This window comes from Sturnira hondurensis, unplaced genomic scaffold (assembly GCF_014824575.4).
Source record: "Sturnira hondurensis isolate 20B ecotype Veracruz unplaced genomic scaffold, ASM1482457v3 Scaffold0008782, whole genome shotgun sequence".
In the NCBI taxonomy this organism is placed as follows: Eukaryota; Metazoa; Chordata; class Mammalia; order Chiroptera; family Phyllostomidae; genus Sturnira; species Sturnira hondurensis.
The window spans coordinates 7,940,803-7,954,341 of record NW_028081413.1 but is presented as its reverse complement, the minus strand read 5'-3'; the positions used below and the strand labels follow the sequence as shown (position 1 = coordinate 7,954,341).

General features: G+C 49.7%; 1 protein-coding gene across 3 annotated transcripts; it reads left to right on the top strand.

Moving 5' to 3' along the window:
- The first annotated feature begins 4,283 nt into the window (after window positions 1-4,283).
- Window positions 4,284-13,385, top strand: LPCAT4 (lysophosphatidylcholine acyltransferase 4). Of its 3 annotated transcripts, none has more exons than XM_037056155.1 (14): window positions 4,284-5,004; window positions 6,312-6,454; window positions 6,973-7,015; window positions 7,402-7,500; window positions 7,640-7,700; window positions 7,984-8,042; window positions 8,236-8,270; window positions 8,802-8,856; window positions 8,980-9,062; window positions 9,321-9,446; window positions 9,802-9,934; window positions 11,315-11,413; window positions 11,759-11,915; window positions 12,193-13,385. In XM_037056155.1, exons 1-14 carry the CDS (start codon window positions 4,891-4,893, stop codon window positions 12,345-12,347), a joined length of 1,362 nt encoding a protein of 453 aa, XP_036912050.1. In that variant the 5' UTR covers window positions 4,284-4,890; the 3' UTR covers window positions 12,348-13,385. The 3 variants fall into 3 exon arrangements, with proteins under 3 accessions (XP_036912050.1, XP_036912048.1, XP_036912049.1); XM_037056153.1 differs by having other exon boundaries at window positions 4,286-5,004; window positions 6,795-7,015; window positions 7,402-7,514; XM_037056154.1 differs by lacking the exon at window positions 4,284-5,004 and adding an exon at window positions 5,831-6,224 and having other exon boundaries at window positions 6,795-7,015; window positions 7,402-7,514.
- The last annotated feature ends 154 nt before the right edge of the window (window positions 13,386-13,539 follow it).

Here is a 13,539-nt window from a genome sequence, read left to right as displayed (position 1 = left end):
CCCCAACCTAATCTATCATTATCTTTCCAGCAACCTGATCACATGGGCGCATTCATACCCTCATTAATTTCCTTCTCTCTGTTGACTAATTGCTCCTATTTCTGTCTAACTTGTCCCTCCCTGACTTCTTTACAACTCCTTTTCCATCAAGATCAAATTCATATGACCCTCTTTAAGCAAGTCTCTCTTGAGATATGATCTACTTAGTTGTTCCCTTTGTGGCACTCTAAGACCATTTGTTCCTATCTGCATTTCAGAATTGTTCACAGCTTTGTAAGTATGCTATGGCTAAACAATAAACTCTGAACAAGAGAGGAATTTAATTTTACTTAGGAAAAAAATGAGGGTATTTCTCCACAGTGGGGAAACAGTCTTCATCCTGAACCCTGAAACACTATAGTTAGTGTCTATAGTGGATACACTCTAGAGTGGCCTTAGGATTCCTGCCTCCTTAGTGTGTACACCTTTGTATAACTCCCTCTTCTTGACTTGCTTTTAACAATAGAATATGGCAAAGGTTATATCACCCACATGATCACACAGCAAAGGTGATTGGTATTTTCAGATGCAGTTAAGATCCCTGATTCCTAATTAGTTGACTTTGAGTTCATCAAAAGCATTACTACCCTGGTGGGCCTGACATATTCAGGTGAAGTCTTTAAAAGAGAGTATGGATGTCAGCGACTCAAAGCAGCCACACTCTGGTGCTGGCTAAGAATCAAGGTGCCATGAATTCTACCAACAACTACGAACCCTTGAAGCAGATCCTTCCCTATTCAAACCATAATAAAAGACCATGGCCCTGCCAACACCTTGATTTCAACCTTTTGAGACCCCAAGCAGAACTGAGTCTGGACTTCCAACCTAGAGAAACTGTGATAATAAGAGAAGGCTGTTTTTATTAAGATAAAAAGAGAAGCAACTGTTTGGGAAAACATATTTGCCAATGATACCTCAGACAAAGTTTTAATCTCCAAAATATACAAAGTACTCACACGACTCCACTCTAAGAAGACAAGCAACCCAATTAAAACATGGGCAAAGGACTTGAACAGACACTTCTCCAAGGAGGACATACAGAGGATCCAGAGACACATGAGAAGATGTTCAATATCGCTAGCTCTCAGAGAGATGCAAATTAAAACCACAATGAGATACCACTTTACACTGGTCAGAATGGCCATCATAAACAAAGCAACAAATAACAAATGTTGGAGAGGTTGTGTGAAAAGGGAACCCTAGTTCACTGCTGGTGGGATTGCAGACTGGTACAACCACTATAGAAAACAGTAGGAATTTTCTCAGAAAACTAAAAATGAACATGCCTTTTGATCCAGCAATTCCACTGTTAGGAGTATATCCTAAGAATCCTGAAATACCAATCCAAAAGAACCTACGCACACCAATGTTCATTGCAGCACAATTTACAATAGCCAAGAGTTGGAAGCTACCTAGGTGCCCATCAGTAAATGAATGGATCAAAAAACTATGGTATATTTACACAATGGAATTCTATGCAGCAGAAAGAAAGAAGGAGCTCCTACCCTTTGCAACATTATGGATGGAACTGGGAAGCATTATGCTAAGTGAAATAAGCCAGATGGTAAAAGACAAATACCATATGATCTCACCTTTAAGAGGAACCTAAACAACAAAACAAACAAGCAAGCAAAATATGACCAAAGACACTGAAATATGGAACAGGCTGACAGGGACCAGAGGGGAGAGGGGAGAAAATCACAGGGGAAAAGGGGAAGGATTCACAGGAACAAGTATAAAGGACACATGGACAATAACTAAGGTGGGGGGTGGAAATGGGAGGGAGGTGGGGAGCACTGGGCGGGGGGCAGGGCTGGGAATATAAGACAGAAAACTGTACTTGAACAATAATAAAATTTTTAAAAACCTTAAAAAATAGTAAAAATTTAAAAAAAGAGAAGGCTGTTTTGAGCTGCTAATTGTAAAAAGCAATAGAAATCTAATGCAGTTGATTTTTGCACATAAGAAAGTCTCTGACTCAAACTGGTTTAATGAGCAAAAAAATTTATTTTCTCATATAACAGGACCAGAAGTACTTCAGACTTCAAATCAGTTTGCTCAGAGGCTCAATTCTGTCATCAAAGATCCAGACTCTTCATGTCTCACCACTCTGCTATCCTAGTGATAGCTGATCCTCAGGGCAGTTGCAAAACAGCCCCAGCAGTCAAAGGTGTCACAAGAAAAATCCAGAGGATAAAGAGAGTGCGCTAATTTGTAAGGCATTCTCATGAAGAGTGAGGAAACTTTCCAGAAGCTCCTTGGCTGATTTTCCTTCATGTCTTATTGTCCAGAGTCACACATCCATTCCGAATCAGCCTCTGACCAAGAGAAAAGGATTACCTCAGAGGGGTTCCACCCAACCTGGCTGCCCCCTGAGGCAAATGGGCATGGGGGCAGCTAGATACTGGAACTAATCAGAATTCTGTGAAAGAGGAAAAGGGAAAAAAAGACCAATACGTCCACTACAAATCTGAAGAGTTACTCTACAAAGAAGTCGAAATGTATGAAACCTCTGGCCCATCAGCACTAGCAGAATGAATTATACTAACGCCTTTAAACTAGAAAAAAAGCAAGTAGAGGAGCAAAAACGAAGAAACTGGTCCATGGTCATAAGCAGCTAATAGCACATTTTAACAAAAGGTAATGAAGAGATTTAAAATGTTAATAATTGCCACAAACACGTAGATTGCTCTGCAATCCATGATAAGAAATCTGAGACTATGAAGTTACGACCTGGTAGAGGCTGGCAAAGAGCAAGAACATTGCAAGAGACATGAAAGATAAACAAAACAAATGATGGAAGAATAGAAACCCACACAAGACATACTTCCTTAGGGTTTTTTCAGGTCCAGGGAGAGAAAGAACTAGAAGTTAGTATCAAAACATTTTCTAGCCCTGGTCAGGTGACTCAGTTAGTTGGAGCGTTGTCCTGTACATCAAAAGATTGTGGGTTTGATCCCCCATCAGGGCACACACCTAGGATACAGGTTCCATCTCTGGTGCAAGCCTGTATGGGAGGCAACTAATTGGTTTCTCTCTCCCATTAATCTCTCTCTCCCCCTCCCTCCCTCTTCCTCTTTCTCTGGAATCCTCAAGTAAGGATAGAAAAAGAAAGAAAAACTTTCTTTATATATTGATACTATGCGGTTATCCATAATTTTATAACATAGTAATTGGCATATAATTATTACACTATGGGTTTGAGTCCTAAGTTTAATAACTTCTCTTGGTATTTAGATAACATAAAACATTCAAGACATAAAAAGCAAATTATGTGTCATTATGGATTTAATGAATTGCCTTAATTTTAAAAAATTATTGAACTATTGAAAGTACCTTGGAAAACCAAGATATACAGTAACTGCCTTCCCATAAATTGTAGGTAAAAGATGTATCTAATCACCACATTGTACACCTCAAACTTATCTGTTATGTGTAAATAATATCACAAAGCTAGAAATTATATTAATTTAAAAATAGATGAAAAGATGTAGTAGCTGTCTAGAAATAAATCTGTATCCTGTCAAGAAATAAATCTTGACTAGGATATCCTTTTATTTCTCAGAGAATGTTGGCTGCTTTCTCCCTAAGGACATACGCCTGAGTGTAAGTGGGTCAGTTATGGGATGGTTACGGAGGTCTGGAGAGAAGTAGAGTGACTTCTGGGTTTTGCCTGATTCCCCTTCCAATAAAAAATTAATGGTACCCAGTGACACAGATGCCCGTTGATCTTCCATTGTCTTTGCTACGCTCAAGAAGTGGTGATTGCCAGGGTTGCGGAAGAGAGAAATAAAACAAAGTGAACCCAAGACATCTCCTTTCCACTGGCTGTAGGTCTCAAAGTGCACCCAATTCCCTGGTCTCACGACCACCTGAAAACCAGGCGCCGACTAGTTTATGAATTTTCTAGGAAAGTTTGTACTTGGGGGGTGAAGGGTATTTGTCCTCTCACTCATACAGTGGAGACAGGATTAGAAAAGACACTAGAAGACACCTGCCTTGCCTCTGGAGTCATCCCAGCTCTCCCAGTTCCCACTGCCCCTCCCCATCCTGGCTTGTCGGCTTGTGGGAAGCATACGGGCCAGCCTCTTGAGAATTGCTGGAGACAGTGGATTCAAGGAGTCCTCACACCGAAACAAGAACCCCTGCCTAGTGCGGTCAGGACCCGAAGGTCGAGAGCCGTGAGGCACACTGTGGCCGCCAGAGGGCTCGAGCGCCTCCAGTCCTCGAGCGATGGCCACGCCCCGACTGGGAAGACAAGGTGGTCGGCCTCGGAGGGGTGGCAGCACCAAAGCGAGAGCCGGCCTCCGCCTCACCTCCAAGTTGCGGGCTTGCCGGTCCTTCCATTCTCATCCGCCATAGGACCCCACCCTAGTCTACGGCGCCCACGACCGCACGGCGCCCACCACGACTCGAGAGCTCGGTGGGAGGGCTGTCTTGGCTCGGCGCCACCTCTGAGCCCAAAACTCGTTTCCAGCCGGAATCCTGCAGGGAGGAGACAGACGGATCCTCAGAGAGGAACGCCCGGAGGGCCAGGCCCCAGGACATTCCTCGGGCGGGCGCCGCGCCACAGCATCCGGCCTCCACGTAACAATGGCCGGAGGGGCTGCCGGCGCAGCAGCCGGTGCTGGGGAGTCCGGGCGCCAGGGTGCTGGAAGCCCCGCCCCTCGGCCGACTCCCTGACAACGCGGGCCGGGTCGCGTCGCCTGCTCCCCGCCCCTCAGCGCTGTGCACCAGGCGGGGCTGGGGCCGGAGGGAGGCCGCCGAGCCGCTGCTGCCGCAGCTGCTGCTCTGCAGAGCAGGGCCGGGGGCAGCGGCCGAGGCACACTCCTCGGACCTCCTCCAGCCGCTATGAGCCAGGGAAGTCCGGGGGACTGCGTCCCCCCGGAACCCACCTCCGCACCCTCAGCACCCCCCAACCCGTTCGTGCATGAGCTGCATCTCTCCCGCCTTCAGAGGATTAAGGTAAGGTGTTGTGCGGGGGACGTCTAGATGGTTCCTGGTGTTGGGCGGGGGGGGGGGGGGGGGGGGNGGGGGGGGGGGGGGGGGGGGGGGGGGGGCGTCTAGATGATTCCTCTAAAGGAGGCTGTGTAGAGCACTGGCAAAAATAGGGGTAGGGATCCGGAAAGGAGGTTTGCGGGGCGGGAGTCCAGGGATGCGCACATGGGGACGAGCTAGGAGACCTGGAGAGGACGCGTGGGCTTGGGCGATAGGCAAGCTCCAAGGTGTGAAAGAATCGGCTAGGTGAGGATGGAGTACTGCAGGGGAGCAAGGGGTAGCAGAAATGGAGGACACTGGGTAAGGCGAATTACATCTTGCAGAGGCCCGTGAGCTATGAAGAAGCTGAAGGCTACAGAAAGCCAAGGGTAGGGGTAGAGGCATGCTGAATGCTTCTCCGAGGCCCTGAATTAGAGGAAATGGGTTTCTGGGCCCGGAGTCTGCGCCTCTGTGCCCTTCTAACGCCCCCTCTTTCCACTCTCCCCCGCTCCCCGCCACCTCTGCACTGCAGCACCTCCTGGTAAGGGGGGAGGCCGAGAAGGGGGTTGGCCACAGGAAGTGCAGGGTCGCACCAGCCTAGCGGAACTGATGAGTGGTGCGGTGAGTGTCCAAGGTTTTTGCTGCCATTGCCTCCCCTTAGGCGAGCTCCTGGGGCTCGGTTTGTTTACTTGCACTCTCCCCCGGGCATCCCTTGGAGTCACCCTGGCTCCAGGCAATCCCTGCCCTTCCGAGTAGGGCTGAACTCTTCCCCGACCCCCAAGTACCAGGTAAATGCTGTTGGGAAGACCTAGAGACTGGCCTGAGGCCTGAAAAGTGGATCTGTGTGTTCCAAACCTCTGCCTCCTAGGCCCAAAGTGGAAAGAACCACTCTGGTTTCTGTTGGACCTGGGAGCTATTTATGGCATGGGACGTGGGTGAGGAGGAACTATCTCTAGCCTACTGCGCATAAAGCACTGTGCTGGGTGGTTCACATGGGTTATCATTAAATACTCTTAACAGCCTCTCCAAGTTCTAGATGTATTTTATGACATTCAGTGTTATGGGTGGGATAGGGACCAACAGAAAGATAAGAGAGAAAGAGGCCCCATCCCATTAATCTTTAATCCACTTGTTTTCCTCATTTCTTCATCCCCTGGTGGATGCCAGCTCAGTTTCCCGTTCCCACGCCACCTGTCTCCTCATCTCCAGTGGGTGGGGGCTCTCTGCTGCTGGGTCCATCCCAGTGGGAAAGGGGAAGATGTGGAGGGAGTGACCTTCTCTCCCTCCTTCTGCAGTTCTGCCTCCTAGGAACACTACTGGCCCCCATCCGAGTGCTTCTGGCCTTTATCGTCCTCTTTCTCCTCTGGCCCTTTGCCTGGCTACAAGTCGCCGGTCTTTCTGAGGAGCAACTTCAGGAGCCACTTACAGGATGGAGAAAGTAAGTGGGGGATCAGCCCCCAGACACCCTACTTCTTCCTTGTGTTGGCTGTTTATTCTGCTCTCTCTTTGGGAAGAACAGGAGGGAGGGTTCTGAGGCTCTGGTACCCAGCCTGGCAAGGTGAGATGAGTCAGCCAGGCTCAGACCTGATACCCAAGAACTCAGCACTAAGTGATGTGCTAAGTGCCCTGCTATGTCCTACAGCGGCCAGAGACTTCCACCTTCTGGTCAGAGTAATAAAGGGCAAAAGGGCACTTGCTTTCCAGGTGCCAAACCCTGTGGTGGTGAGTGAGGAGTATCAGACTCTCTGCCTCCACTGACGCCCCACTTTGCCCTGCAGGACTGTGTGCCACAATGGGGTGCTGGGCCTCAGCCGCCTGCTCTTTTTTCTCCTGGGCTTCCTTCGGATTCGTGTTCGGGGCCAGCGGGCCTCTTGCCTCCAAGCCCCTGTCCTTGTTGCTGCCCCTCATTCTACCTTCTTTGACCCCATTGTTCTTCTGCCCTGTGACCTGCCCAAGGTTGTATCCCGAGCTGAGAACCTTTCCGTACCTGTCATTGGAGGTGAGAGAGTGTAAAAGGGATGGAGGGGAGAGATGAAAACTCTGAACAAAGAAGACAGGAATCAGATGAGCACGCTCTGGGACGAAGAACTGACCTCAGGATTGGGGGAGGCATTAAAGGAAATGGACTGATGCAGGCAAATGAGATGCAAATTAGCACCATTTGTGAATCCTGCTCTTAGATTCTGAGGGACGGGGCTTAGAGACAGTATTGGAGGGAGCTCTCATCAGTTCCATGAAAGGACAACATACAATAAAAGGAGGGTCCCCAGGGCAAAGAGATAATAACTGAGAAGCATCTCCTACTGTGGAAGGAGGGGTGGCTGCAGGTGTTAATACCCCCCAGATAGGAACCAAGTGACTCCTTGCATCCTCTCTGGACCCCAGCCCTTCTTCGCTTCAACCAAGCCATCCTCGTATCCCGGCACGACCCGGCCTCTCGGCGCAGAGTGGTGGAGGAAGTCCGAAGGCGGGCTACCTCAGGAGGCAAGTGGCCCCAGGTGGGTAAGGGTGTTAAGGCTTTCTCCTCACCTCTGATGTGCCTCTAAAGAGGCTTCTCTTTTCTCTCTCCTTTTCTTCAGCCTACCCTGCTTCATTCTGCTCCCTTGGTTTGTTTTTTCCCCAGGTACTATTCTTTCCTGAAGGCACCTGTTCCAATAAGAAGGCTTTGCTTAAATTCAAACCAGGTGAATAAAACAATAGTGGGTGGTAGGGCCGTAGGAAAAAGGAGCCTCAGGTTTGAAGAGGGACTCTGGAATAACCCAAGAAGTGTGGGGGTGGGGGAGTGGAAGATAAGAAATCACCTAGCTGACACTGCAAAGTCTGGAGAAGTCAGAGAGAAAATTATAAATGAAACAGGGCCAGGCCAGACCTCATTTGAGAACTGTCCCTGACTCCTACACTCCATGCCCTTTAGCTCCCTACATGTACTAACCTCTGCCTGGGGGGTGGGGTGGAAATGGGATTTAGGAGCCTTCATCGCAGGGGTTCCTGTGCAGCCCGTCCTCATCCGATACCCCAACAGTCTGGTGAGTCGTAGAGTAAGAGAAGGGGGAAAGGGAGCATGAGTTCACCCTCACGGGCGAAAACCGTCAGTGCCCTGATGGGACGTGCATGTGGAGGTGGGGCCGGGGCGGGTTAGGGCCTCTGCTCAAAGAGGATTGGCCAGTTCCAAGAAAGAAAAGTAAAGCGTTTTCCCCTTCACCTCTTTTTCTCCCATAGGACACCACCAGCTGGGCTTGGAGGGGCCCTGGAGTGTGAGTTCTGGTGGTCCTAGGGTGAGGGTGGAGAGCAGGGTTCATCAGAAAATTCCTGGCCCATCCTGTAATCTCTAGACAAGGCCAGTGGCCCTTCATCCTTGAACAAGGGAACTCTAGAGGAGGAGCTGTCTGTTTCCTGCTGTTCTGCCCTCCCAGTGGGATCTGAAAGTGCTCGGAGCTGGCCCACCTAATCACACCTGCTGTGATTATAGCTCCTCTTAACTTTCTTCCCTGTTTCTAAGTGATGTTCTCACTCAGTCGCCTCTTACTGAGAACCACCACCATCAGGCCTGCCGCTTGCCCTTTTCCCAGTTACTGAGACCTCTTCTCACCTGCAGTCCTTCCTTCAGCACATCTCTGCAAAGCTTCTCACTTTTCCTCCCACCTTCCTGGCCCTTCTCTCAGTCCCCCAACTGCATATTTACCCAGCTGACTTTATGGCTAGGAATTCATTTTCATATCAGTGTTCCGGGTGGGAGGAGCTCCAAGTGAGAGATTAGGGAACGTCTGAAGCCTCTCTTCTCTTAGACTCAAAGTCCTCTGGCTCACAGCCTCTCAGCCCTGTAGCATCGTGGATGTGGAGGTATGACCCCCGTGGAGGGGTGGGAGACAGGGCATCCACTGATCCCTGAAGCTTTGGGAGAAGAGGGTGGGATGGGGTCACCCTGGCTTTGAGGTTCTGATGAGAAGTGTGTGTGTGTTTCAGTTCCTTCCCGTGTACCACCCCAGCCCAGAGGAGAGCAGGGACCCCACCCTCTATGCCAACAATGTCCAGAGAGTTATGGCACAGTGAGTGTTCCACAAAGTATTTCCTGGGGCAGCTATACAGGGCAAAGGGACCACAAGAGCAGGTTTAGGACTGAGGTTTCAAGGCAAAGATAGGGGAGTGGGCAGTGGGGAAGGGGCTGTTGGACAGCTGAGACTGGGATTGAAGGGAGTTAAAAGGATCTAATGTCCTCTCCCTAGTCAGCAGGTCGGTCAGGAATGGACCCTCTGGAGATTCTTCTGCCTCATTCCATCCCCATCCCAACCCTCTTCATCCTGTAGGGCCCTGGGCATTCCAGCCACAGAGTGTGAGTTTGTAGGGAGCTTGCCCGTGATTGTGGTGGGCCGGCTGAAGGTCGCATTGGAACCGAAGCTCTGGGAGCTGGGAAAGATTCTTTGCAAGGCTGGGTGAGTGACCTTGAAGATGAGCGAATGGGCAGTGTCATGTACAGACAGAAAAATAATAAGAAAAGGGAGAGTGGGAAGGAGGAAGGAAAGTCTTTTTAAAAAATAGTGGGAAAATAGAAGAATTTTTTAAGAGATAATGGAGGAAAAGGAAGGAGGTGGGGTGGTGGTGAGATAGGTAATTACCCCAGTGAGTGAAGTAAGAAATGCTCTCAGGGGATGATGACTCAGACTGTGTCTTAGAAAAACAAGAGGTACCTGCACCAGAAAACCCTTGGGCCTGGAGCCAAGGTCCTGCTGGGTGGTGTGCCCAGAAAGAATCTGAGTTAGCTCTCTGCCTTCAACAATTCCACTGCAGGCTGTCCCCTGGCTGTGTGGACACTGGGGCAGAGCCAGGCCGGAGTCGAATGATCAACCAGGACGAGTTTGCTGGGCAGCTGCAGCTCTCTGACCCTCAGGCCGTGGCTAGTGCCTTTAGCTACTTCCAGAAGGTAAAGGAGCCGGGCTGAAGAATGCAGAGCTCAGCGCATTCAGGGTTGGTGTCCGAGTGGCCCTGGTGTCAGTAGCATCAGATGGCCGGTTTGGACCTGTGCTGGATGTTCTGACAGCTGTTGTCACACAGCCAACTTCTGAGGTCTCCTAGGGAGCTCCTTTCTTTATAGAGTATCCAGTGCATCGCAGAGCAGTGTGGGGTGTAACGATGGAGAAGTAATCGGTCAGTGAGGTCCGTAAATTTCCAAAGCCACTTTAGAGACTGGCAAAGATGAAGGATCACATGACCTTGTGAGGGCACTGCCTGAAGGTTAGATGGGTAGGTGACATGGAGGAGACAGTGCTGGCAGGTTCAGTGGTGAAGAGTTTGAGACCTAGAAGTATTTGCAGATTTTTTTAAATATCCCCTAACTTCAGGAATTCTGCATAATTCCTGAACTTTCTCAAAAACCTTGGCAAACCTTTATTTCCTGTCAAATTATAATAAGATTGTTCCAGAAGATTCTTAATGCTTATAAACAACCACCAGTGGTCCCAAGGAGCAGTTTTTTTTCTATGTAACGTGCAGACTGTGGCTCAACGTTGTCTGAAGGAGGCTGACAGGGTCCAGAGACGAGATGGGAGAGAATCATAGGGGAAAAGGAGAGGGACTTACATGAATAAGTATAAAGGACGCATGGACAATAACTAAGGGTGGGGGGTGGAAATGGGAGGGAGTTGGGGAGCACTGGGCGGGGGGTGGGCAGGGCTGGGAATGTAAGACAGAAAGGTGTACTTGAATAAGAATTAAATTAAAAAAACAAAAAAAAATATCCTCTGAAGGAACAGAGAGTGGCCACAGGTGTTGATTTCTTAGATTGGGGCAGACCTTGCCTGCAGGGAGCTTCCCCACTTATCCTACAACAGGATGGAACCCAAGCCAGAATGCCAGGGTTTGCCCATAGAGTTGGCAGGCGTACTTCTTGGGCTTTTTGTAAGAAATTATGCCAGTGGCCCCCTCTTAGTCTGTAGGACCAGTTCTCCCACATAGGATGAGTCAGGAGAGAACCAGTTTTTCCAGCCTGGAGGCCAGGAATGCCCTCAGTGGTAGGTCAGACACTCAATACTAACTTCAGCATTCCTTCGGGATTCCCTAACATTGCTATGAGATCCCTTTGTAGGAGAGCGGTGTCATCAGGTGACTTGGTATAGCTTGGGCAAACCCATGACCTGAGGGAACTATCGGGTCCTGGAGAGTTCAGGACTCTGGGTTCTGAGGGAAGTGGACATAGGAGTCACCCTCGAGCCTGCTGAGAAGAGGCAGGAGCCAACATCCAAAGCAAGAGAGAGGATGTTGGGTTGGTGCCCCACATTGCCCTGGTTTCCCTTTCACACTCCAGGATGCCAACGGTTTGGTGGACTTCCGAGATGTGGCCCTTGCACTGGCAGCTCTGGATGGGGGCACAGACCTAGAGGAGCTGACTCGCCTAGCCTTTGAGGTGCCCGGGGTTGTGGGGGGAGAGGCAATATGGTGGCTCTGCTTACCCCACCCAGAAACCCTGTGGTGTGCTGTTACCAGTAGCTTCTGGGTAGTAGGTGCGTGCTCTCCACGCCAGTGCCACGCTGTGAACTGCAGAGCCCCGGTGTCTATGTTAAGACATGCTGGGAGCAAGAAGAGGGCAGCAATTCTGAAGCTAGAATTCCCCTGCAGAAAGGTCCCAGGGAGGCAGGGAGGGCCTGTGCCTCACAGTGTCAGAAGAGGAGGAGGCTGTCGGGCAGATCTCCCGTGGAGCGTGGGGTGGTGGTTTGAGGAGAGGGCTTGATTGTGTCTCCTTCTCTCCCAGCTGTTTGCTGAGGAGCCAGCAGAGGGGCCTGGCCATTTGCTGTGCAAAGACGGCTTCAGCACCATCCTGCACCTGCTGCTGGGCTCACCGCGCCCTGCTGCCGAGGCTCTGCACGCTGACCTGTGCCAGGCAGGACCCCACCAAGGCCTCTCCCTCTGTGAGTCACTGCCTTCTTGGCCCACTTGGGCATTCAGGGCACCTTCAGCACTGGACTGGGAGGTAACGAGGCCTGGTGGCCAGTGGCAGGGATTAGACCATCTGAGAGGGGAGAATGGGAGGAACTGGCTAAGAAGGCAGAAAGGACATAAATTTGGATTTGAGAAGTGAAGCAGAGACAAGATGGACAAACATATCACTTCTGAGAAAACTGCAGGGTGCCCACTTCCTCTCCTTATATCATTTTACTTTTCCCCATCTCACTCTTATCTGTCCAGGTCAATTCCAGGACTTCTTCCTCCGTGACCCGGTCCACAGGAAGCTCTTCAGCACCTACCTGCGCCCCTCCCAGACACCAAATGCCTCATCCCCAGGCAGCCCCACTGCTCTGGCCAATGGGACTGTGCACATGCCCAAGCATAAGGGCGACTGAGCGCCTCGACCTCCCCAGCTAGCATCCAGCCCGCAGACTCAGGGCAGTGCCAGGGGCCGACCCTGGGCCTCAAGCCCTCTCTGCTCCTGCTTTTCTGTTACGGTCGTTTGTTTGTTTTTAAGTTGATTTTCATTTTTGTTTGGGGTTTTTTGTAAGAAACTATTTTATATATAAATATATATCTATATCTATTTAAAAATTATGAAGCTCAATCACATTGATGGTATCCTTAGCTGGGAAGGAAAGTGATTAACGGTTGCCAGCTGCCCACTGGGCAATCCTGAAGGTTCCCAAGGCCAGTCCTCTTGGCCAGAGCTGAACGGGTCCTCCACCTCCAGTTGGACATGGTGCTTTTCTGCACAGAATTCCTGCAGTTCTCATGTCCTTGCCCCCTGTTGTCATGCCCTATATATGCACATTAGCAGGCTTACTCATGAACCTCTTTTCAGCCTATTCCCTATTGTTCTGGCCTCATTAGAGATTAAAAAATAGCTAACTACCATTCCATATTTAATAATCTTACTGAGAGTGATGCCTCCTCTCCACAGCTCAGACCAGCCACACAGGAGGGTTCTTCTGCCATGGGAGGAATTGAGGACATTTAAGTCCTTTCTGTCCAGTCTCTTCAGGGAAGAAGAAAACAAGGCCCCTCCTAAAAAAAGGTGCTACGTCTAGACACAATTATGGAAAGTTGGATCTAGAAAATTAAATACCTATTCCAGGTTTAAAAAAAGGGGGGGGAGGAGGCATCTTTCCATAAAGACTTTTAAAGGGAAAGAGAATGACGGGCTACCCCAGAGAAGCCCTCCCAAAACCAAGTCCTGGCCTTTGACCAGAGGAGGGACAAAGTCATTGGGGTTTATCAGGGAACCTGAATAAGGCTAAAGGCCAGAGGGGTGTCAGTCTGTTGAATCCAAGGCCACCCCCCCTCCTTTCATTACAGCACCTTATCCCACTAGGATCAAGAAGTGAATATACATTAGCACATCAAGAATATTTTCCAACACCAAAAAATCTTTATTCATTGTTTTCCCATGCAACTCCTTCCAAAAGTACTTCAACCGTCACCTCCCGCCAGGACACCACCACCAACCTAGCTGGAATGACCACTCTCCCCACAATAACCACTTTAGCAGAACTACAAAACGTAAAACTGAGAACAGGTGTCTGGTTTGTGTGCAGCCAGGTGAAA

Coding starts and splice junctions, on each gene's coding strand:
- LPCAT4 (XM_037056153.1), top strand. CDS start 4,891: ATGAGCCAGGGAAGTCCGGGGGACTGCGTCCCCCCGGAACCCACCTCC. Junction 8,043..8,235: donor TCCGATACCCCAACAGTCTG/GTGAGTCGTAGA, acceptor TTTCTCCCATAG/GACACCACCAGCTGGGCTTG. Junction 11,414..11,758: donor TGACTCGCCTAGCCTTTGAG/GTGCCCGGGGTT, acceptor CTTCTCTCCCAG/CTGTTTGCTGAGGAGCCAGC.